We start from the raw sequence: 24,197 nt of genomic DNA, 5'->3' as shown, positions 1-24,197 counted from the left end.
TCTCTGACATCTCCCGCGTTGAATAGCGCCGGTTTTCATCCAGCAAAGCCTGAATTTGTTCGTCAAAAACGGCCGATGGTCGACCAGAACGTGGGGCGTCTTTAACTCCAAAATCTCCAAGCCTGAATTTGGCAAACCAGCGCTGACATTGGCGATCACTCATGGCATCTTTACAATACACTTCGCACAATTTTTCGCGAGCTTCCACCGCTTTTTTTCCTTTTCGGAAGTAAAAAAGCAAAATATGCCGAAAATGCTCACTTTGGTCCTCCATGTTTAATTTGCTATAGCTTCCACAAATGTTATCGAATAATTACCAAATTTTCGTCGATAGTACCTAAGACAATAAGCTTTAAAACGATACTAAAAAGTGTGACCCTGGTGCTCGATTAGTCGTAAATAAATTAGATTAAAAACGATTACTAAAAAAAACGACATGACTTTCTTGCCCACCCAATATTAATTAATTTGTTTTACTCTATGAAACTTCAGTTTGAATTGATTTTCAAACTGTATCCAACCTAAGCCCCTTTGAATTTAAATTGCAAAAATCAGAAACAGATTTGTCCTTCAAACTCATGTTTGTTTGCCTTTTTGGCTTGGATTTTTAGTGGCCTTGGCCCTTTGAATCGACTGCAATGCAGTGCCATATATGCACCCATTTACCCCACCCGGCTCTCCTTTCATTTTCGCAGCTTAGTCATTTTATGGGGCTGATTCATTAGGCGGCTTAGAAAGCCCCTCCCCCGGCTCGCCCATCCGCCTTTGTGCCCATTGCCTCATCAGAAGTGAGGAAAATGACTCTTGCGGGGTCACTTTAGGTCTTTAATCAGAGCAAATTAATAAGCACACAGCTACGCAGACTCTGGTCTGCCCACCCCACCCCCTTTTGATTAATTAAACTTTGCTTGTGGTGAAGACTCATTTTTTATTGGGTCCTACCTAGAGCATCGTAATAGCTGCATTCTCGCCCTCATGCCATCGCATTAAATGCCAATAAATTCTATAAATTAGGAACCAGCTACCAGCATTTCCCAATTCTAATTTAAGAACTGTTGACTTTCGGATGGGCAATTAAGAAAGTGGAAATTTAACGGAGTTCGGAGCCCCGAGCCCAAAAGTAAATAAGTGCAAAATGTTGGTAGCAGGCAAACAATGGATCGGTCACATATACGGATATATGTATTTTCCACCCCTCGGAAAAACAGCTGCAAGCGAAGTTATTTGACACGCGACCAAATGCCAACCAGTATGCAGCCGAAAGTATCTACAAAGTTGCAAAGATACGGATACACACGCTGTTAGCCCCTGGTGGTATCCGATCCGATCCGAAAATCCAAAGCCACCCCAATTAATGTGAACGAAATTTTATTTTCCTTTTATTTTGGATTTTTGTGTGTGGTCAGCATGGGAAATGGATTGAATGCCTGAATGAATGAATGAATGACAGACGGACGGCTGACCAAACATTATCTCATTTATATGATTTACATCAAATGTGCAGAAAAAAGTTCTCATTCGTTTGAAGTGCATTTATTATTTACCAGTTTCAAAAGTAATAAAGTGAAAGTGAAAAAGGTATATTTTTGATCATTAAAATACATAAATATATATATTAACCAACTTGATCACTTTAAAAAGTATTAACTCTCAATCAATCAATCAAACAAATTTCCCCTCTCCATTGAAAAGGAAAAGCGTGTGCGGAAAATTCAAAGGAAGTGAGCAAAGCCGGGGCAAAAGTTTTAACCAGAAGGCTGGCTGGCGGTTAGTCGGTTGGTTAGTTGGCTGGCTGGCAAAAAGGGGGCACATTTTCCACTGGGAGTTGCTGTCAGGTTTCCGGACCACAGACGAGGAGTTCAATGCTCCTCTGGCGGTGGCAACTTCACTCCACTCCACTCCATTCCCCATTTCCCATTCCCCACTCGCAACTCGCCGGCAACATAATGCAATTTATGAAACGAGAGCTCGGCTTACCAACTTACTTGCCCCTCCACATCCACAATTTAACCACATTTAAAGCGGGCCAACTAACGCACTAAACGGAAGTTTTAGGCCCACAAGTAGCAGTGCAGGAAACGAACTTTAAGTCCCTAAAATACTCATTAATCTTATGGATTTCTTAGGAACTCCAGTAGGTCGAGGGAGAATTGTTGGGCTCAGGAAATATATATCCGTTCTAAGTTGACTTTCAAGTATGAAATACATTTATAAATTAATAAGGGATAATCTGATATCGTTTCTAAAGTCAATATAAGGTGAAGGTATTTTCGTTATGTATAAGTAAAAGCTTATCATTCATAAAATAACTTTGTTAGTAGGTCACCATAAAAATGCCCCACGATCACGTATATTTGGTATACAACTATTATTTTATAAATCTTATTATCTTTTATTCTTAAGTAAAATAACTGGCAAACATCAATTGTACAACTTAATTTCCCACCAAAACTGAAGAATACACAAAAAATAGAAACGAAAAGGAAGGCTCAAAGCTTGTCATACATATTTTTTCTCACTGGGCGTGTCCGATAATATAGTATCTAAATAACTGAAAAAACACACCGGCAAAGATACAAGCTTGAATTGGCTTTGAGTCACCACTGGGGTCTGGAAAAAAGCTCCCAGATCCGACAAAGCTTTATTTTTTATTTGTTTATGGCAGAAAACCAATTTAATGACAACTTGGATCAAAAATAAATACCGATAAAGAATTGTTTGCATCTGTGGAAATGTGAAACTCGATCGCTTCGAGATCTTGCAAAAAACACTAGAGTAAACAAAGATAAACCCCTTTTATTGTGTTTTTAGGTGCAGCTTGTTGATTGATCAATTAAAAGGCAGTCGGAGATTGTCCGAGTCCAATAATCTGTAATCTTCGATAATTTTATTTACGTATTGCCAACACAGTTATGCTCACAGCAGTTAACCTATTTTATAATAGTTTGTGATCGTTTGTCACTGAAAATAAATAATATGATTGCAGAAAATAAAGGAATTGGAGTTTTGAATATTTTACTATGAATTTCTTGAGTATTGGCAACCAACTATGAATTTTCCTCTGTCTAATTAACCAAAAAGCCATGCCCCTTATTTTTGCGTTTGCACATTTAACCCAAATGATAAGAGGGCTCAAAAGTAGCCCCATTGGGCGTGGAAAACGGAAAATGTGAAAAAGAAGTTGGAGGTGACTGCACAAGAACTAAAACATAGCGAAAAGCTAATGCAAATTGCAGTCGCCACTCCTGTCTGCCTGTCTCTGTTCTCTTTCTTTTTTTTGGGCTGTGTGCAACTGTGCCACATGGGGTTTTTCTCTGCCGGCGTCTTTGCCGCTTTTCCCGCTTTCCGCGATTTCCCAACCCGAAAACACTTAAAAGTGCAATGCACTCGACGCCGGCAGAGCAACGGTACTGGCACCTAGAGCAGCCGCAAAAACGGATGATAAAACAAGCGAAACTAACAAATGCACTGCGCGAAAAATATATCGCAAGCCGAAATCATTTTGAAATTAGTTCCATGATAAGCATTCATAAAAATATAGCCCGAAACTGACTTAAAATGTTTAAAAATGGGAATAGGATACGTTTCTGAAGAGTTTTTCAGGCTGGATCCATTAAACAAATGATGTGTCCTAAATGGCTAGCAATATTATGGCCTTTCAATATTATGATATATTAATGATCTACAAGTATCAGGTATAAAAGGAAACTGAAAATATGTATTATATTTTCATGTCATAGTATTATTTAATCCATGTGATTTTAAACATGCACATAATATTATATTATTATCATTTATTAACTTAAGATATTATTAAAAATAGGATAGACAACAGGCTAAAGGTAAAGATTTCAGAAGAGCTTTTCAGGCTGGATCCATTAAATAAATGATTTGTCGTAAATGGCTAACAATGGTAGTTCCCTTTCGATATTATGCAATTTTAATGATCTATAAAAGGAAACTGAAAGTATGTAGTATATTTTCATGTCATAGTATTATTTAATCCATCTGATTTTAAAGATACATATAATATAATATTTTTTAATGGAAAGAAACTAGTATAATTTTTTCGCTGTTTAGGTTAAAGCTAGACAACAACAGAAAGATAAACAAAAGTAAAACAACAGACAACTAAGTGCGGTTACCGCGAAAACCGCGATCCCGCATCGAATCCCCTTAACACTTAAGATGTCATATAAAAAAAACCTAACATGTAAAGGCTTTTCAATATTTTATAATCCTATTTAGAAAAGTTTATTATAAAAAAATCACCAAGTACAAAAATAATTTAGTTGGCACTTTCGTGGTTTCATATTTTGGAAAGTACAAATTATATACTCAATTTCCAATCAAACAAGGCTATTTTTATGGACAAATTTTGGATTAGCTACGCTAGCAGCGGAGCTCATCGAAAACCAAATCGTTGAGGAAGCAAACTGGAGAGCTGTTCCGTCGAATAAAAGAGTGACAAAACGAACCGAAAACCAAATTGAAGGCAACGAATGATGACATCACGCTGTTTTTTGGCCTTTTCTGTTTGTTTTCAGAGTGGCAGAAAAATACAGAGTTTCCTGGCCTGCTATTGATTTTGCGGCCGCAAAAAAAAGTAAAGGATTTTTTTTCGCCTGCGACATGCGACATGCAACATCCTAACGTGACATCATAAAAGGATTTTGCTCATGGACAACGAAATTGGATTAAAAACTGGCCGAAGACAGGCAGTAAAGCCGAATAGAAATGACGCAATCGCCAGCTGTTCGAGAGATAAAAGAAAGACTAAAAATGAGATCCGAGAAGTCCACATGGCAAAGCTCCGAAAAAGATACAGATCGCGGCAATGATGATGATATCAATAACACAAACACACATTCTCTCGCACCAGAACTCATAAATTTATAGGTATATATATATGTATATATGTTCATTTAATAAATATACTATCCACTTGGAAAGCACACATTTTTGTGTTTGCGTTCCTAAATTCACCCAACTTTTCGGGGCGTTCCATTTTAATTATAACAAATGCCAGGCAATTGCACACCAAAACAGAAAATATCAACATAAATCTCTTATAAACTGAGCGCGCTATGAAAGAGGTCGAAAAAGATATCGATGATATCATATAATGTATATTCAGCAGCCGTCAGAAGTGACAAAAGCCATCACGAAAAAAAACTACCAAGTGTGAATAAAAAGTGATCGACCCAAAGCGAGATAACACAAATTACAAAAGCCCCGGGAAGATTTGATAAATAATTGAAGAGTGCCCTTGTGGTGTTCAAGAACAATTCAATTACGCCGGAAATCACCCAAGATCAGTGTAAGTTTTTTGAGCTTTAAGAGCCGAGCGATAAGAAAATACTGGGTAGCATTAGAAATAAAAAGCAAAAATTGTACTCATGGGAACAATTTGCAGGAACCCCCTCTAGAGAAAAAAATTTCCTTTTACAAAACATTGGTGGCGAACCCCTATATATATTATATTATACCATCAATTTCTTAGTTTCTACTTTATCTCACCGATGAATGATCACAAGTTTTATGGCGACTCCTAACCCGCTATTGCTGACAAACTGCAAATGTATTTTCCAGCGAAGAGAGAGATCGGAAAATCGCCAGAGAAGTGACAGTAACAAATAGACGAAGCGTGACCAAAAAAAAACAATAAAATGATGCTCTGTACATATTCAAGTGGCCCTGAGTGTGATTCTCCATTTCAGTACCTACTCAATAAATGAACTGCTTTAATTATGCTTGACTTTTCCAATTGTTCGTGGCATAAATTATAGGGGATGTTGGTTCTCTACCGATAAACTTTCAATGTCCCGTTTCATGTTCCTTTGCTCAGTACTTTCAATGAAAATGATCCCTTGAATTGGGGTTATCTTTCACTGAAGCGTAAAAAACTAAACTCTATATGCTAAAATAATATGTACAAGGCGCAATCAGGAATTTAAATGCAATCTGAACATTTTTTGGTGGAGTCAAAGGTTGCAATAAGTATGCTAAAATAAATATTTTAATAAGATGATCTCATTAGCTTAAAGGAAATGCATACATATGTGTATTAAGCTGTGGTTCCAATCAGCAACTAGATTTTTTAATTTATTTTTGAATTCGCGTAAGTAGTTTAATTTGTTTTGCGGCACGGCGCAATCAGAAATGTATATGCAATCTGAACATTTTTTGGTGGAGTCAAAGGTTGCAATAAGTTAGCTAAATATTTTAATAAGGTGATTTCATTAGCTTAAAGGAAATGCATAGAGCTGCGATTCCATATCAGCAACTTGACTTTGGAATTTCTTTTTAAATTCGCGTAAGTAATTTAATTTGTTTTGTGGTAACAAGTGGTAACAAAACAGTTGATAAACATGCCCATATTTGTTTATCTTTAAAAAATACAAGCCTAACTAAGTATGTACTGGAACTTTGCCATATATTTTATGCGTTATTTAATTAAAAGCGCAAAACTTAAAGTCCAATGTTTTAAAATAAGAATTTGATAAGCTTTCAAATAAAATTGGAGCTTACAAATGTTATATATTAATTTTCGTATGCTTTCATTTAGCTTAAAATACGAAATTTGTATTTAGCTTTATGACCCCTTTCCAACAAGGGCATTTTATTAACCAACTGACAGGCAATTTGTGTGCTTCTTCAGTTGGCGTAGTTTCTGTTATTTCTTTATTTATTATTATGTTTTCTTTTTTGGGTCGATTCGGGGCGAGGGAATTGCTGGGGCGGAACGAACCACCACATATATTTACTATTCACAACGATGACGTCGTCGCGATGACCGCATGGTCAAAAGCAACAGCAACAAAAATAGCGGCGAGGGGCAAAAACAACACATCCACAGTCGAACTTGCTCAATTTAAATTTCCTTTAACTTTTAGGGACTTTGTAATCGAAATCTTTAAAGATATTCAATATCAAAAGGAATACTAATGGGGTTTTTAAGGATTTTATTGAATTCAAACCGTTTAGAATATTTTGTAACTAGTTAGAGATCATTACAAAAATTCCTTTTCAGTGGCTAGTTGGAAAGTTAGTAATTAGTGAAAATTTTGGATGCGGTAATCTCTACTTTCTGTATGATCGATAGAATTTAGAGAGAAATCGCTTTCAATATGGAATACCCATACCTTCACCTATACCCATACATGTGAAAACGCCAGAAGAGCGCCAGAGAGCTCAAAGTGATCTCTTGAAGCTGCCCCACCTTATACACACACACACATATGTAGCTGTAATTCGCGCTCATTGTCTGCGCTCTTCTCCTACATCTTTGCTAGCTGCTAGAAAACCTGTTTTAAAGCCTCTAAAAACGGTGTGTGTGACTTAGGATTACGCCCTTGAACGAAAAAGTGGTACACAAAAACAAAAGGATATGGGGATAGCTTACCTCTAAGATATATACCAAAAGCCAGTGACAACAAGTCAGGATTATGCCAAAAAAAAGCGCTCAAGAACCCAACACTCAGGTAAAGAGAGTGAGAGAGAGAGCAGCACTCAAAACTCGATTACGAAGTTTTGGCTTCGTGGTAAATACAAATACATACATACAAAAACAACAACACGGCTCAGCGTTAATTTTGAGTTCCTGAGCGCTTTTTTTTGTTGGTCTTGTGTACAGTTAATGTCGCTATTGTTGTTGTTGTCTCTGTAATATTGTTTTGGCGTCCTCCTTCTGCTTCTCCTTTTCTGTTGTCATCGGGTGCTTCGCACTTGGCGTGAATTTTGCATTGCCTCTGTGGCTGCATTCGCCATTCGTTTGAGTTTGAGAAAAAAAAAAAACTATTAACTTTTTTTCGGGGTGCGGCAACGTGAAACAAAAAAAGGTAGAAGTAACGCAGGGAGACTAGCAATTTTGTTTTCGCTTGGCGACTTATGTCCGAGTGCCAGCTGCCAATTTTAAAGAATTCCCAGACAAGCACACCCGCACACTGACACACACTATAAAAAAATGATGGGCGAATCTAATTTATATATGCGAAGTAAATAAGACAATTTTACGGCGTCAGTCAACTTTTTTTTTACTATTTTAGTTCCCGGCGCACACACACTCACAGCGCGCAACGAATTGTTAGGGAAAAGAAGTAAGTGTTTAGGCATCCACACACAATATATGTTCGGGCGCATTCGAATATGTATCGCGGCAACGGGGCTCGAGTCGAGCGGACGGCAGACGGTACGTACCACCAACAGCGCGAGAAATATTTCGAATAATTTGTATGTTTCACCCGTGGCTGGACCTGAACTCAAAAACGCGAAAAAGACAGACCAGAATTCCTATTTTCTGGATTTCGCAGCTTTTGGCGGTTGGTCTCACCAGGGTTTTTTTCTCTAGACTTCGCAGCGGATGGTCACACCAGCTAATTTCGAATCTGCTCCGTATGTTAAAATTAACATTGCTGTTAATGGACCTGCGCTATCAAAATGGTATACCGATATTTTGAATAAAAATATATATTTATATCGCGATATTTTAAGTCTTTTTAAAATCACTAATAAAAGGAATTTTGGTACTGGAAGCATGTAAAGTTAAAATCAACATCGACACAAGACACAAGGGCGGATGCGATTATCGAAAAGTCGCATTGCCCTCTGGATAGCAATCCTTTAGAATTCAGAATTCTCATTTATCAAATACAAATTTTCAAAAAATTCCAATGTTTTTGAGTGTGCTACGAAGCCATGCAATTCCTTTGCGTTCCTGCAACATCAACCGAATTGGGATCTTATAAGCAACAGGCGAGCTTAATTAAAAGCATGTCATCCTAAAAATGGATCTCATAATGATATATTATTTTAGTTTTTTGTTCCTTATTTTAAGTGTTCTTAATTTTATTAGATATTTAGCTTTGCAAAGATCCTCAAATTTATTGAATAAACTAATATTTTTGCAAGTGCTAGGAGGGTGTCTCGGCTAAGGCTGAATATTCGGTATATACCGGGAAAATACCAGACACGCTGACGGAATTTCGAGTATGGTTACACACAAACATTTGGAGGGTGTCTCGGCTATGGCTGTACCGTACTTTTGCGCAGATTTAGGTACAATTATTTTTCCAACAGACTGGTCGCACTAACTGCGTTCATGCCGCTTTAATTCGCGATCTTGCGAACACTATCGAACTTTGTGAACTCAGGGCAACAAATTGGGTTAGTGGCCTTCGCCCCGCAACCCGCAGAAGGGAAACTACTTCTGACCCGCCGCCTGGCGACTTAGCGAGCCAAAAGGAGGATCGGGATCAGGCGCACAGTGGGCCCCACAACCCTGGACCCCCATAGTTCTCGATTCGCGCGCCCGCATGAGCGAAGTACTTGCTCTTTCTTTCTTTCTTTCAGCCCAGAATTGCCTTTTCCCGGAGCTCCGAATTGGCTGCAAAATGAGGCAGTCCACGATTGGCGCGGACCGCAGGGGCAACCACCAGGTGGCAGGCCACTAGCTGGCACAGGGGCAGCAGCAACAGGATCCGCAGGAGCAACAAGTCCCTGCACGCAACAAGTTACCACAGACGAGCGACGACAGTCGACCAATCGCCTCCAAGGGCACCCACATCCAATCCCCAAACACATCACATAACCGCGATGAGCCCCTTCGGCACCAAGAAGAACCGCTCCCTCTCCGTGCGGGTGAGCACCTTCGACTCGGAGCTGGAGTTCAAACTGGAGCCGCGCGCCTCCGGCCAGGATCTGTTCGATCTGGTGTGCCGCACCATCGGGCTGCGCGAGTCCTGGTACTTTGGGCTGCAGTACGTCGACACGCGCAGCAATGTCTCCTGGCTGAAGATGGAGAAGCGGGTGCGGGACCAGCGCGTCGAGCTGCACGCCAGCAACAATGTGTACGTCTTCAGCTTCTATGCCAAATTCTTTCCCGAGAACGTCAGCGAGGAGCTAATCCAGGAGATCACGCAGCACCTGTTCTTCCTGCAGGTCAAGCAGAGCATCCTCTCCATGGACATCTACTGCCGGCCGGAGGCGTCTGTCCTCTTGGCCTCCTACGCGGTGCACGTTCAGTATGGCCCCTACGACTACGAGACCTACAAGGACGGCATGCTGGCCGGCGGCGAGCTCCTGCCCAAAGGAGTGACCGACCAGTACCAGATGACGCCCGAGATGTGGGAGGAGCGCATCAAGACCTGGTGGGTAGACACACACACACACACACAGCTTAAAGCTACTGGCTGAATCTCTGCTTTTCCCAAACCCAGGTACATGGACCACGAGCCCATGACGCGCGACGAGGTGGAGATGGAGTACCTGAAGATCGCACAGGACCTGGACATGTACGGAGTGAACTACTTTCCTATTACAGTGAGTAGTCTTGGCTCCCGGTTTCCTCAAGCAAGTCTAACCCAATCCCCACCAGAATAAGAACAAAACCAAATTGTGGCTGGGCGTCACCTCCGTGGGCCTGAACATCTACGACGAGCGCGACAAGCTAACGCCAAAGACCACGTTCCAGTGGAACGAGATACGGCACGTCAGCTTCGACGACAAGAAGTTCACCATTCGCCTGGTGGATGCCAAGGTCTCGAATTTCATCTTCTACTCGCAGGACTTGCACATCAACAAGATGGTATTGGAAATCATTTCTAATTTGAATCGATTTTATATTAATTTCATCCGTGCCCTGCAGATTCTCGACCTGTGTAAGGGCAACCACGATCTTTACATGCGGAGACGCAAGCCAGACACCATGGAGATCCAGCAGATGAAGGCCCAGGCCAAGGAGGAGAAGCAGCGCCGCCAGATCGAGCGCAAGAAGTTCATCAGGGAGAAGAAGCTGCGCGAGAAGGCGGAACACGAGCGCTACGAGCTGGAGAAGAGCATGGAGCACCTGCAGAACGAGATGCGCATGGCCAGCGACGCGCTGGTAATCCTGATGCCACAAATCCTCCTTATTCCTATAATCCTGTATGTGTCTCCTGCATTTCAGCGCCGCTCCGAGGAGACCAAGGAGCTGTACTTCGAGAAGAGTCGCGTCAACGAGGAGCAGATGCAGCTCACCGAATGCAAGGCGAACCACTTCAAGACGGAAATGGACCGCCTGCGAGAGCGGCAGATGAAGATCGAGCGGGAGAAACACGAGCTGGAGAAGAAGATCCGTGATGCCGACTTCTATGTCCACCAGCTGACGGTGGAGAACGACAAGCGGGAGGCCGAGACGGAGAAGCTGCGCAAGGAGCTGATCTGCGCCAAAATGGCGGAGCGTGAGGCCACCGCCCGGCTGCTCAACTTCCTCAACAGCGGGCGCAAGTCCTCCACGGACAGCCTGCTGACCGCCTCCAGTGTCTCGCATGCTGCCAACACGGCGTCCAGCATGGCGGCCATTAGCACGCCCTCACTGACCACCAGCAACTCGACCAACGACATCGAGACAGCCGGCGGCGCCGAGCTGACCACCCACTCGTCACACTATCTGGCCCAGGGGGACAACTCCAGCGGCATCTCCGACGACTTTGAGCCCAAGGAGTTCATCCTCACCGACAACGAGATGGAGCAGATCACCAACGAGATGGAGCGCAACCACCTAGAGTACCTGCGCAACTCCAAGAAGCAGGTGCAGAACCAGCTGCAGACCCTGCGCTCCGAGATCGCGCCGCACAAGATCGAGGAGAACCAGAGCAACTTTGACATACTCAGCGAGGCGCAGATCAAGGCCGGCGAGAACAAGTACTCCACGCTCAAGAAGCTCAAGTCCGGTTCCACCAAGGCGCGCGTGGCCTTCTTCGAGGAGCTCTGACCAGCTCCTGAACTCGACTAGCTGTAAGATATCTGCTGTGTGTGCCTGTGCGCGTGTATGATGAGTGCCTTAACTTTAGTTGTATACTGTACTAAATGTTCTTCGATTGTTTACTCAAGCCGCTGCTGTAATAAACCAATTACAAGGCCTGGACCCCACTTGCATGTTGTGTTCAGGTCGAAAGATATTTACCTAAATAACACGAATTTGTGAATTATTGTGGAGGGATGACCCATGTTGGGGTTGAGTTGAATTCATTTAGTGTCTTAATATCATGAGAGTGTATCAGACCAAACTAACTAAACTACTCTTAACTAAAGACAATGTTCTGGTAAACCCTGATTAGTCGTACGTAGGTTTAACATCACATTGAGAAAATTAATTTATTTTTAATAACATTTTAAGTTCAGGGTAACCAGAACCTTGACATGTAAGGGAAAATCTATACATGGAAACTCTAGAAGGTAGAGCTCATAGATATGAAGAGTACGCCGACCCATTTTATTTATAGCTGTCTTTATCTAAACCAGGTTCTGAAACCGAGTTTATTTGAGCCACCCTTAGTTGAGGCAGTCCCTTTTTAGGTATATATTATAGTCGAGATTTCGGAACCATTATATAGCAACCGAACCCACTTATGTTCAACAAGTAAAACGAAATCGGATATAATCTAAAACCAAAGTAGCTTTATTTATGTTTTAAAACGTGATCATTTACATTTAATTACTTAGTTTCACTTCCATCACTAAACAAATAAACGTTCCGATCGCCTTTGCATCGGTCCAGCTCCAGTACCTGACCACCCACCCAATCCTCCTCCGTTGAAGTCGGTTCACCTGCGTACACTTCACTCCGGCGAGCTGCGGTATATGTTTAGTGGTACTTACAGGGTATACATTGAATTCATACTTTATATAGACAGTGAGCGCACGGAAGGAAACGTTTCGAAAGTGTTTGAATTAAGGGGGATGTGATCACCGATCAGAAATGGGGACCGGACCCCACTAGACCCGCCCAAAGTCCCAAAAAACTCGGCTATACGCATACGAATGCTTAGAGTAAATTACAAATTAGTATTGGGGATGACTCTCTCTTTTACTAAGGAATTTTAAATAGTTTTACGTCTTTTGTTAACACCATGGAATATTTTGATATATATATTTATATACCCTATATACACACATAAAATTACAGTAGATATCGTTCAACATGCAAATCGCTTGTGTGCAAATAAAGCCTATAGGCAACGAACTTTTTACACTTTTATTATTTTAAACGGATGGGGGGTTTAAGGTAAATAACGCTTGGAGATTACTCCTTCATTAACGAATCGATAACCATTTTGACTACTTGTATTGCTTGTATACATATTCTAGCATATCAGCATGTAAAGATTTCCCCGCTTACTCCGCGTTATTGCATTTAGCCGATATCTACTGTATGTTGTCCCGTTTTTCACTTTCATTTCCAGAACATTTTCGGATTGCGAGAAAGGGAGGGGAACCGGAACCAATAGCACCCGATTGCTAGGACTTAAACCTCTGATCCTGAAGCACACAACTGGAATTTACACGAGTGTTCATGGCAATCAAGTTACATTATCAATAATGACACAAGAGAGCACAAACCTGTTCAAATTTATTGAAAAACAATCAAGTTCTCGGATAGGTTGAATGCGCAAAAGGGTTCTGTTCGGGTGTGGGGTGTGTTGTGTTGTGTTGTGTGTGTGTCTGTGTCTGGGTGTGCAGGATATATGCCTAACATATGCATATTCAAATCGGGTTTCGTTCAACACATTTCCGCTTTAAGTGTTCTCAGGTGTCTTATAGAGCTTTCGGATCTCTCCAAAACGTTCTCAAAATGTAAATAATTAAAAAAAAATGATATCAACTACGCAAGTGCCGACACTTTGGTATGCGATCTCTATCTATCTCTCTCACCGGCGACGTATCATCTAATATCTGCCGTTCTCTAGGCTCCCATGCTCGTGTGGAATTGGTGTATGTGTGTGTGTTGTGTGTTGTGTTCGATTATGAAGGATTCAAGATATTTCCGGCTTAATGGGAGGAATAAGCGGCAATCAGCAGCGCCGACCGTGGAATTTGTGTGTGGGGTTCCGGGGGTTCTGGGGGCTGGCTTTAGGACAAGGACCCCTTCCCCCTTTCTCGTCATCTTCTCGTTGTGTTCTCATTCGCGTTCTCCAGGGCTATAGTGGTAGATATAGATGTAGTTCGTAGATATATAGACAGGTTGTGTACAGTTTGGAAATGGCTTAACGTTGTTAACTCAGGGACAACTGGTTGAGGGACAGTAGTCGCTCTACTGCCGCATTGATGTCCCCAAAGGTGGCGATCAGAGCTGCGGGGTGCACAAGAGATTTCGATTAGAATGGGGATTGTCAAGCCGCTAGCCACTAGCAACAAACTCACCCTGCAAGTTAGCATCCCGATTGGCGAAGCCCATCGCTGCCAGTTGCTCCAGCTGTGACTGGTAGCGCACCTCCGGCGGCTGTGTACTGTCCGCGTTGTTCGACATCCCGTTGAGCATGCGCATCATGAAGTCGTTGAAGAGCTGCGCGTTGGGACCACCGCCCGGAGCCAGGCTTGGGGCGCCGGTGGCAGGGTTGCCGGCATTGAGGCCGCTGCTAGGGGAAACGTTGTTGGTGGTGGCACCGCCGCCACTTCCATCGCCGCTGGCCGGATCCGTGGCGGAGCTGACTCCCGGCGGTGGCGGTGGAATGCCCAGGGTGCCAACGAGACCGGGGGCCGCGCTGCGCAGCTGCTCCATGCCCTGCTGGATCTGCAGGATGGCGTTCATCGCATCGGGGTTGGTCAGCATGTTCATTACCTCAGGGTTCTGCATCTGGGCCATGAATTGCGGCATCATCTGTCGCACCTGCTCCTGCAGGGCGGGGTTGTTGGACAGGAGCGGGCTGCTGCTCAGCAGGCGCGAGGCCATGTCCGGGTCCTGTGACATGGACTCCATCATGGAACGCGTGTAGGGCGCGTTCAGCAGGTTCTGCATCATGGCCGGATTGTCGGCCATCTGCTGGAGCAGGCTGCGCATGGCCGGCGTGTTGAGGACATTGTTTGGCGGCAGATCTCCCGTCCGGTTGCCAGTGCCGCTGCCGGCTCCAGTGCCATTGGTTCCCGAATTGGCACCGCCGCCGCCCCAGGGATTCGGCAATGGGTTGCGGTTCTCGGTGCCCTGTTGCGGATTGATGCCGGCCCCGCCGTCGACTAGCCCGGCGAAGGGATTGCGGCCAAAAGACTCGGTGGCCGCGTTCATCATCGGCTCCTGGATGTCGCGGTAGATGCGCTGCAGGGCACTATAGCCGCCCGGCACCGACTCCAGATTGGACATGGCCCGGTCGTGCGAACGCATCAGCTCCTGGAGCATCGAAGGATTGCGGGCCAACTCCATGGTCTGGCGCAGCAGGTCCGGATTGTTGAGCATGTGCGAGATCTCCGGGTTGCGCTGCATTAGGTCCTGCATCTGGGGATTCGATGTGATCAGCTGGCGCATCGTATCCGGATTGTTCATCATCTGCTGAACCAGCGGATTGTCCATCAGGGAGCGCAGCATGTCTCCGTTGTTGAGCAGCTCGTTCTGCATGCGCGCCTGCAGGTCCATGAAGGTGTTCGATCCGGCTCCCAGGGCCTCCATGCCGGCCAGGCCACCGAACTGGTTGAGGCCGAAGGGCGTTTGGCGCACATCCGCCGGTTGGCGGGCGGGCACCTCGTTGTTGCGCGTCGGCGCCTTGATCACCAGATGCACCGTCAGGTTGTCCTTGATGTTGTGCATCTTCAGTGTGTCCGTGTCCTTCATAATTTTGCCGGCAAAAATGAGCACCAGCTGCTCGGGCTCGGCCTCGAACTTTTGTGCCACCAGAATTTTGAACTGAAAGTCGGAGGTAAAGTGATATATGCGTTTCATTGGGCGATCGATTTGTTATATTTTTTTTTGTGTGTGTGCAGGCACATTAGCCACCCTTTATTGTGGTGGTACCTGTACCTATGGCCACACCGAGCAAAGTGCACTGTACCCGCAAGGCAACGTTATGGCGGTGTGTGGCTTAGGCAAAGTGCACTGTACCCGCGATTACAGGCATTAATTGTACATGATGGTGGGCGGGGGCGGAGGGGAATCGATGGGCATGGGAATGGGCTTGGGCAGGGGCAGCGGAGGGGCTTGGGATCGCCCAGGGTCACCACACCACCGGAATGGGTCACGCGCACCGCACTCACCTCTCTGATTCCAGAATCTTCGTCAACCTCGACCGTCTTCTTGTCCTTTGGCGTTTTTACAACCACGTTGATGCGCTTGCTGCCGCCTTCCGCCATTTCGATGGTGTAGTTGTCGCGTTTTCGTGTTGCTGGTTTGCCTGCGCCGATTTAGCTCGCTTGTGTCTAAATTGTGTAACAACTTGAATTTTTGTTGGTGCTCTGGGTAGATACGTGTTTTCAAACTAAATTATTTCCCATTTGATGAAAAGTAATTCGTCACTTTCTCACTCACACCCACACACACAGGCACACACATACGCTCGATTCGATTTTTCGACGTCGGATGCCAGGGCTGCCAAACTCTAGCAGTTATCGATGTATCGATGGGCGATATCAAGGACGCGACTGTCGCCTGTTAAGCAGTGCGCACTGCTTAGAAATGCATTTTCCCGGAAAACCGTTGCACAAATTCGACTCTAGTGCAGAGCAATTCGAAGTGCGGGCGGAAAACCAACTATCGTATCGTTTAGTGGCGCTGCCCAGCCCTCGTCATATCGCGTATCGGACTGCGATAAGTTCCGATAAACCGATAAACAGAAAATAACCAAAAGCAACGCGAGCGGGGGCAGGGAGGAGAGCGATCGCCGTCCTTAGCCAACTGAGGATTCGATTCAGCCAGAAACAAGCGAAACCAGAAACAAGACAACGAGCGGTGCAAAACAAACAATTGGCAGTGCGGTTAGTGGCCAGGAGTATCCTCGAGGCCCTGTGAAAAACGCAGCCCACACCTGGGCAGTGAAATGTTTAAGAGCCACTTCCAGGAACGCAGCGTATAAACGGTTTCCGAGAACTGTCCACCAATACAGAGCCAACAAGTGCCACGGCCAGCAAGGTGATTTTGTGTGTGTGCGAGAGAGCGGCTCGTCGGTGTGCGCGTGTGCCTGCGTGTGTGGGTGAGCGAGGAGAGCAAGAGCGAGAGAGGTGAATAGAGTGGACCTTAACAACAGCAGCAGCGGCAGCTGGAGAGGATTGGGATTAGGATTGTGGACAGAAAGATGGTGCTCCAGGCGCAGCTCGTCCTGCTCCTGGTGCTCCTCACCGGCTGGTGCGGCCGGTGTGGCGCCAAGAACGTTATCACTGAGCCCGGCTGGATGGAGCCCAGCAAGGTGGAGCAGCACATCGGGGGCGATCTTAACATCAAGTGCATTATCAACGAGGAGTACTTCCGGACCAACCCGGATCACTGCCTCGTGAGCGAGCTGTACGTCACCGGCGGAGGCAAACAGTACCGCGATCCGCAGAACATACGGATCCTGAACAACACCACCATACTGTTCACCGACACCAATGTCATTGAGCAGGAGCACGAGTACCTGTGCATGTGCGGCGACTATGTGATCAACAAGGCTATGGTCTACGTGGGCACCAGCCCGCTCCTGGTGCGCGACTTCAACTGCCTGGACTACGACTTCCAGTTCATGGTCTGCAACTTCACGCAGCCGCCCAACAAGGTCATCACCAAGTACAACATTAGCTACAATACCAACAACGATTGGCGCTACAGCAACACCCTCGACTGCAACTTTGACTCGGCCCCGCTGGTCACCTGCAATCTCACCGATGACAACTACAAGCGCTTCAGCGAGACCTTCTACTTCCGCCTGCTGATCATGAACGCCTTGGGCCAGGAGACGCAGAACATAACGATCAATCACTTTGAGCGCCTGGTGCCGGCGCGACCTGGCCAAAATCTCACCCTGGTCAACAGAACCGAGAGCTCTGTGTGCCTGTCGTGGGAGATGCCCCGGCGCTCCAACTACAATCGCGGCCTCGTCTGGCAGGTGGCCGTCGATCCGCAGAACTTTGACACCATCAGCAGGCCCAGCTGGCTAAACAACAGCTCCACGATCAAGGACATGCTCTGCCTCACGGAGCTGCCCTTCGCCGGCTACAGCTACACGCTGCGTGTGCGCGTGCGCGCCAACCAGAACAACACCCTGTGGAGCGAGCCACTGATCTACGCCTTTGCCACCGCCCCGGCACGACCACGTCGTCCTCCGCGGGTCACCTACGGCAGCTTCTACGTCTACTCCTCGGAGGAGGGCATGCGCATCTACTGGGAGCCCCTGGAGGCGCACGAACTCAACGGGCCGGACTTTCGATACGTCATCAGCGAGTACCGCATCAATGGCCACAAAGTGTGAGTAGGGGCTTTGGGATGGCTGTGGGATGGGATGGGTACACCCTTGCACCTAATTAGTCATTGGGAAACCATGGTGTGCAAGGTAGATGGTGGAACGGCGGAGAGATTCACCGGAACGACTACTTCTTGCGAATACGTAAGACAAGCCATACGGCGTAGTATTTGCACAGCCAAACGAGCGGAGGAGGGGAGGGGCCACATTTCCATTGTAGGGGTTCCGTTCCGTTGAAAATGTTTATTTTTAACGATTCGCCCGAAGTGGCGATGTATGGCACACACACTCGTGGATCACGAGTACCCAGTATACCCAGTGTACTGAGTCCAAGAGGCAGAATCCGAGGCAGAAGTGGGGGCAGAAACACGTTCATTAATGGGAAAATGGGAGCTTTTTACGCGAGTGCACTTCCACAGAAATCGGAGTAGAACCCGCCCTCATCCCCATCTCATCTTCGGAATCTTTGCTTTTGACAGAGCTAAACAAATTGATTATTTGATGGAACCCAGTGCAGAATCAAGGTCTCCCTTGTTATCAAGTTGGTAGTATTTTAAAAACATTTTCTTATGCCCACCTTAAGTTGTGGCAAAGCATTTTTATCAAAAAAATAAAACTAAAAAATACAAACAAATTATAATAGCTGCCAAAAATAGTCAGTAGATATTTCTAGCACACACTTATGTATGTCTCTGTCATCAACAATTTCAAGTAATAACAATAACACCTCCCAGCGAGATAAGAAATCCGGTGACAATAGCAATTTCAAGCCCCAACTTCTTTGATATCAAAAATGTGAAAATAAAAACACTTTCCCTATTTTTATACCTGACTATCTGCAAGAGAATTAAGTTCATAATGTGGAAATGCGAAAGAATGGGTTTATTTCTTTACATGTAGAAAAAAATAACTGGCTGCGCCAAAATGTATGCAACACAAAGAAGATATTGTATATATGTACATATTCTTGATCAACATCCGTTTGGCAAAACTAGTGATTAAATCGGGAAATTCTAAAAAAACTCCCATTTCGACTTGGTTTAAGACGTAGTAAGTTAGTATGGAATAATTTTAAATTAAAATTTTACAAATTGTATGATACAAAAAAAAGTAAATGATCTTCGGGAGACTGTTCCCGATTTTAACGAATCCTAAAACCAATAATACTATGTAGTTCTGAAAAATCTTTTTTTTTTTGTGTTGCTCTTATCATATTTTCATACATATTTGGGTGTTTTTGTGAGTAATCTAAAGTATTATTAAAATTTCTTTAAAATACATGCATACCTATGAATCAATTTTATTAGAACAGCTTTATGAATTTATTTCTCATTGCGTAGATGGAAATCCCAAGTACCGGACGCAATCTGTTGCCTCCGTAAATTAAATTGAATGCTAGCTGTATTTCCTCTTAACGTTCAATTCCAAGAACTGGAAGAGATAATCAAAAAATTGATGCATGTTGAACTAGACCGCATACATAGTAACATTGTGTTTTCATATGTACATTTCGAGTATAACTTTATATTTATTTTATAACTTGAGGTTTTAAAGTTCCAAATTAATACTATGGAAAGAATTATTTTAACACTCATGTTATCGAAGGCAAAACTATACTTAATAGTGTATAATTATGGTAACAATAGTTGACAAATATTTAACTGGTTTTGAAAATCTCAACTCTTGTTCTTCATTAGCGACTAGGAAATACCATCTGTACCAGGTTCAATAAACATTTAAAATATTTCAAGCGTAAGTCTGCTATGTGTTTCCAAGCTAAACTATTCAAATTGATGAAAAAGCCAAATTTGGGATTAAGCAGTCCTGATATACGGTCTTCACTGAAAACGAATAAATCTGCAGACCTTAATATGTCGAACTAGCTTACTCTCACGACTGCAAAATAGGTTGGCTGAACATTTGTATTATTTTGTTAAAAATAAATGAAGAGCGATAATACTCTGGTATGCTCGTAATATTTATTAAGAAAAAAACAAATGTAATGTCAAAAGATATATATTTTTTCGCTGACCTTGCAAATATAGAGTTCCTGGAATGGTTAATATTGTTTTTTCTCAAGTTGCAATTCCTAATCAACGGCCACAGCAATTGGGGAAAAAGTTCAAAGTTATAAAGAAAAATAAAACATTTTTGTGGAATTTTTTGTTAAGCAAAACAATTGTTTTTTGTACTGCGCCATTTCCAAAAATAGGATTTCGATAAAGTTGTTACTGTACAGAACTTTCCGATTTTTTGAAAACTAAAAACTAATTATACAAATTTTAAGATGTTTACCGAAAAAGAAATATAACGGTCTAAGCATTATTTAACTATCCGATCATTCCTATGGCAGCTATACGATGAAGTCATCCAATTTGATTTAAATTTTATTCAAAATTCTGAAATATTAAAAGAATGATATTCCCAAGAGTAGAAGTTAAATGTCAAAATACACCGAAGTTATAATAGAGTGGGACATACACTTTATGGGGTTGGAAACGTGTCCTTCACTGCGTTGCAAACTTCTGACTGAAATAATTTTACCCTCTGTAAGGGTATACAAATAAACCTTTTTCGTGACGATACCACCTAATAACCCGCCTTTCTTTGCCCCTTCAGGAACTCAAGCCTCATCAAGGTGGAGTCGAACTCAGCGATGATCGACCACTGGAACATGAGCGCCGTCCACAGCTTCCTCATCCGCAGCAGCAACAGCGAGGGTGTGTCCGTGAACGCCACCCCGATGACGATTGGCCCCATCAGCAACGTGGATTTTAAGCAGCGCGAGCCCAAGAACATCCGCAGCGTGTACCACCCGACCAACAAGAGCTATACGCTCAGCTGGGAGCCGCCGGAGGACCACGTGGAGCTGAGCAACTACACGGTGTTCTGGTGCGTGCCAAAGCCGGCTTTGCTGTCGGAGTGCGAGGGATCGATCCGCTTCGCCGAGGTGCCCCGGGGACAGCACCAGTTCACCACGGCCCGCGACCAATTGCCCACGCTCCACATGGCCGTGTCCGCCAACTACAGGTCACACAACCTGGGCCTGCGCTGGACGATCTGCAGCAGCGACAAGAAGGACGACCTGGCCAAGATGGAGCCATCGATCGACGTGGCCACGAGCACCACCCTGACCGTCAGTTGGGGCACGCAGCGCGTCTGTGCGGTCATCCTGGCGGGCTACAATCTGACCTATTGCCAGCGATCGACCGGACGGCCGGACAATTGCACCACGGTGAAGATCGACCGGTACACCAACAAGCACGTCATCCAGAACCTGGTGCCATACACGGACTACAGCGTGAAGATGCTCATGTACTCGGAGACGCGGGCCAGCAAGTACAGCGACGAGCTGGTCAACCGCACCGCCGAGGCGGCGCCCAGCCAGCCGCGGGAGTTGCAGCTACTCCGGGTGACCAGCGCCAGTGCGGAGCTCGCCTGGAAGCCGCCGCTCCTGGCCAATGGAGTGGTGCGCGCTTACGAGGGCTCCTACCGCTCGCTGCGCGACAACATCACCGAGACATTCCGCGTGAGTGCGGCCGCCGACGAACTAGTGGACAACGAGAAGCCCATCAACTTCAGGCTGGGCAATCTCACGGCTTTCACGCAGTACGAGGTGAGCGTGCAGGCGCGAACGCTATATCCGTCGGAGACCAGCAACGTGATCTTCTTCAGCACGGCCATCGGAGGTGAGTCACTACTGTAACTTGAAATGCTAACGAATGTGGTTACTGCATTATATATTTCTATTAGATAAGAAAGTAGTAAACACTAGATTCATACAAACAAGTTCCAAATTCCTTACCTAATACTTGTGATAACACCGACAGAAATTTTTGTAATAAGCTATATAGTATGTTGCTTATGTCACTAAATCGTAAACTTATCCGCAGTTCCCTCGCCGCCAAAGCTGCAGGTGATCAATGGCAAGGACCAGAGCTCACGACTCGACTGGGAGCCGCCCAGGATGCCGGCTGGCCGCATCGATTTCTACGAGATCTCGCAGCGCGACAACAACGCCAGCTGCCTGTGGAGCACCATCCTGCCGGGCAACAACCGCTCCTTTGTGATGCCCACGCCGCGCTGCACCAGCCACAATCCCTTCCAGCTGGCCGTGCGTGCCATCAACGTGGAACAGCATCCGCAGCTCGACGGAGCCGACGGGGCGGAGGGTGGTGGTGCGCTGCTGCTCATGTCGGCCACCGGCCAGGGATGCGAGCCGAGGACGGACGCACTCGGCGAGGATGAGCGGGTGCAGTTCGAGGCCTACGCCGCCAACATGACCGCCTACCGGCTCTACAGATCCGACTGGGACGTCTACGGGTTCATCTGCACCCCGGACACGCACAGTGTGAAGGCCATGTACCAGACCATCGAGGTGACCGTGGCGATCCTGGTGCTGGGCGTCATCTTTTACCTGGTGTACAAGAAGTACCGCAAGATGTCCGACATCGATCTGGTGCTGCCGCAGGGAATCATTGAGACGCTGAAGAAGCAGCCGATGGACATGGGTGGCCTGGGCCTGGGCATCGGCCCCGATTCGTCCGTCAGCGGAGGCATCGTCTGCACCCGAGTCGATGATTCGCCACAGTACACGCCGCAGGATTTGCCGCACGACTTCAGCAACTTTGGAAGTGAGAGCTCAAAGCTGCTACTCCGCACAGCATCCTCCTCGGGCGGCGGCGGCTGTACGGATCGCGATGGATACGACGACCACCAGGAGAGGGGAGCCATCAGCGCCGCTGGGCCGCCCACCAGCTACCTTGCCATGCGACACGGCCTTCTCGTCCAGAATGACCAAGAGCGGGAGAGGGAGCGCGAGCAGGCCAGGGAACGGGAGCAGCAACAACAGCGGGAGAGCGACGCGGAGCGGGAGGGCAGGGAGCAGAGGAGCACCAATGGCTACATCAAGCCCACCCAGATGAAGAGCTGGATAGGCAGCGATCCCTCAGAGAGTGGGGACGCCTTTTCAGTGCCTGCCATGACGATGCCAGCTCCGATTTCCTTGCCAATGGCCCAGATTTCGCTCAACGGCTACGTCCCTGTACCCATTCCCCAGTCGCGTCTTATTCCGGCTCCAGTTCAACCCTTTGCGCCGCCAACAGTAGCACCGTCCGCCGCCACCGCCGCCGCTGCGTCTACCTTCTTTCCGCCGGCCCACCTGCTCAACATGGACAACTACGTGCAGGCCTCGGATCTGCACAAGCTAAAGCCCCTTGTTGCAGCTCCATTGCCGCCCGCTGGAGGAGCTGTGTTTGCGGGATCTCCGCCAGCCGCCTTGCCAATGCGCCAGCTTCCGCCAGTCCCATCAGCCGGTCCAGCCACTGCACCCGCGCCCAAGCTGGCCGACATCGGCTACACCACCATGGAGCAACTGCAGCGCACTGGGCTGATAAAGCCTCCGTTGAACGCCGCCACCACCGCCGCCTTGGGATCACCGACGCATGCCGCTGGTGGAGCGTCCACCGGCCCCAATCCGCACTCGCGCCTCCAGCCGCAAATCACTGGCTACGTGACGCCCCAGGATCTGAACGCCCTGGCCCACAACAGGCACGTGCTCTAAGATGCCGGAGCGGCCATCATCATTGCATGACAAGTGCACTCACCCATCATGACGTGCGACATTTTATCAAACCCTCGCGTTCACGTTCGCCTCCATCATTCAACCCATCTCCAAGCGCATCTCCTTCCAAGGCCATGTCATCGGATCATCGCCGGAACTCGGAACACGGAACCCGGAACCTGGATCCTGGAACCCAATTGAACCACTGTCGGGCAGCTGTTTATAGTAATTAGTGAAAAACTCCTCGGACGAATGCAGTTCTTTCGTTTGTAATTTATTTTGTATTCTTTGCGATGCGTGTGAGAGGCAGAAAGTATTTGTAACGCTATAGTATTTTTTTTATATATATTCGTACTGTACACTTACCCACTTAACCGCCATCAACATAAAGCTAATTTTAAATGAGTTTTTAAACGAGTCTTTTTGAGTTTGAGTTCGAGTTTTCTCGGGCGCCCTAGCGA

At 45.9% G+C, this 24,197-nt stretch overlaps 4 protein-coding genes across 7 annotated transcripts in view; 2 read left to right on the top strand and 2 right to left on the bottom strand.

Moving 5' to 3' along the window:
* LOC119557095 (neuroglian) overlaps positions 1-8,280 on the bottom strand; it is a 38,971-nt gene extending 30,691 nt beyond the window's left edge. For 3 of the 4 annotated variants that reach the window (XR_005220037.1, XM_037869657.1, XM_037869658.1), the window contains exon 1: positions 8,200-8,280. The gene's annotated coding sequence lies outside the window, so the exon portion shown is untranslated. Of the gene's footprint in view, positions 1-8,123 lie in introns of all 4 variants that reach the window. The other variant, XR_005220038.1, reaches the window with a different exon arrangement.
* An 863-nt stretch (positions 8,281-9,143) lies between these two features.
* Positions 9,144-11,952, top strand: LOC119557331 (moesin/ezrin/radixin homolog 2). The gene is made up of 5 exons (XM_037870052.1): positions 9,144-10,148; positions 10,218-10,320; positions 10,376-10,585; positions 10,646-10,882; positions 10,946-11,952. The coding sequence occupies exons 1-5, from the start codon at positions 9,595-9,597 to the stop codon at positions 11,750-11,752; spliced, it is 1,911 nt and encodes a 636-aa protein (XP_037725980.1). The 5' UTR covers positions 9,144-9,594; the 3' UTR covers positions 11,753-11,952.
* An 876-nt stretch (positions 11,953-12,828) lies between these two features.
* Positions 12,829-16,300, bottom strand: LOC119558279 (ubiquilin-1). The gene is made up of 3 exons (XM_037871654.1): positions 16,000-16,300; positions 14,182-15,652; positions 12,829-14,110 (listed from the first exon to the last, which is right to left on the bottom strand). Exons 1-3 carry the CDS (start codon positions 16,093-16,095, stop codon positions 14,034-14,036), a joined length of 1,644 nt encoding a protein of 547 aa, XP_037727582.1. The 5' UTR covers positions 16,096-16,300; the 3' UTR covers positions 12,829-14,033.
* A 278-nt stretch (positions 16,301-16,578) lies between these two features.
* Positions 16,579-24,150, top strand: LOC119558278 (cytokine receptor). Its single transcript, XM_037871653.1, has 3 exons — positions 16,579-18,178; positions 20,793-21,862; positions 22,067-24,150. Exons 1-3 carry the CDS (start codon positions 17,034-17,036, stop codon positions 23,734-23,736), a joined length of 3,885 nt encoding a protein of 1,294 aa, XP_037727581.1. The 5' UTR covers positions 16,579-17,033; the 3' UTR covers positions 23,737-24,150.
* Positions 24,151-24,197: the final 47 nt, after the last annotated feature.

This window comes from Drosophila subpulchrella, chromosome X (genome assembly GCF_014743375.2).
Source record: "Drosophila subpulchrella strain 33 F10 #4 breed RU33 chromosome X, RU_Dsub_v1.1 Primary Assembly, whole genome shotgun sequence".
Classification (NCBI taxonomy): domain Eukaryota; kingdom Metazoa; phylum Arthropoda; class Insecta; order Diptera; family Drosophilidae; genus Drosophila; species Drosophila subpulchrella.
Note: the sequence above shows the minus strand (reverse complement) of the source record. Positions and strands in the feature narration are given on the sequence as shown.

Coding starts and splice junctions, on each gene's coding strand:
- LOC119557331 (XM_037870052.1), top strand. CDS start 9,595: ATGAGCCCCTTCGGCACCAAGAAGAACCGCTCCCTCTCCGTGCGGGTG. Junction 10,149..10,217: donor GAGGAGCGCATCAAGACCTG/GTGGGTAGACAC, acceptor TCCCAAACCCAG/GTACATGGACCACGAGCCCA. Junction 10,321..10,375: donor TGAACTACTTTCCTATTACA/GTGAGTAGTCTT, acceptor AATCCCCACCAG/AATAAGAACAAAACCAAATT.
- LOC119558279 (XM_037871654.1), bottom strand. CDS start 16,095: ATGGCGGAAGGCGGCAGCAAGCGCATCAACGTGGTTGTAAAAACGCCA. Junction 15,653..15,999: donor AAGATTCTGGAATCAGAGAG/GTGAGTGCGGTG, acceptor TCCGACTTTCAG/TTCAAAATTCTGGTGGCACA. Junction 14,111..14,181: donor TCGGGATGCTAACTTGCAGG/GTGAGTTTGTTG, acceptor TGCACCCCGCAG/CTCTGATCGCCACCTTTGGG.
- LOC119558278 (XM_037871653.1), top strand. CDS start 17,034: ATGGTGCTCCAGGCGCAGCTCGTCCTGCTCCTGGTGCTCCTCACCGGC. Junction 18,179..20,792: donor CGCATCAATGGCCACAAAGT/GTGAGTAGGGGC, acceptor TTGCCCCTTCAG/GAACTCAAGCCTCATCAAGG. Junction 21,863..22,066: donor CTTCAGCACGGCCATCGGAG/GTGAGTCACTAC, acceptor ACTTATCCGCAG/TTCCCTCGCCGCCAAAGCTG.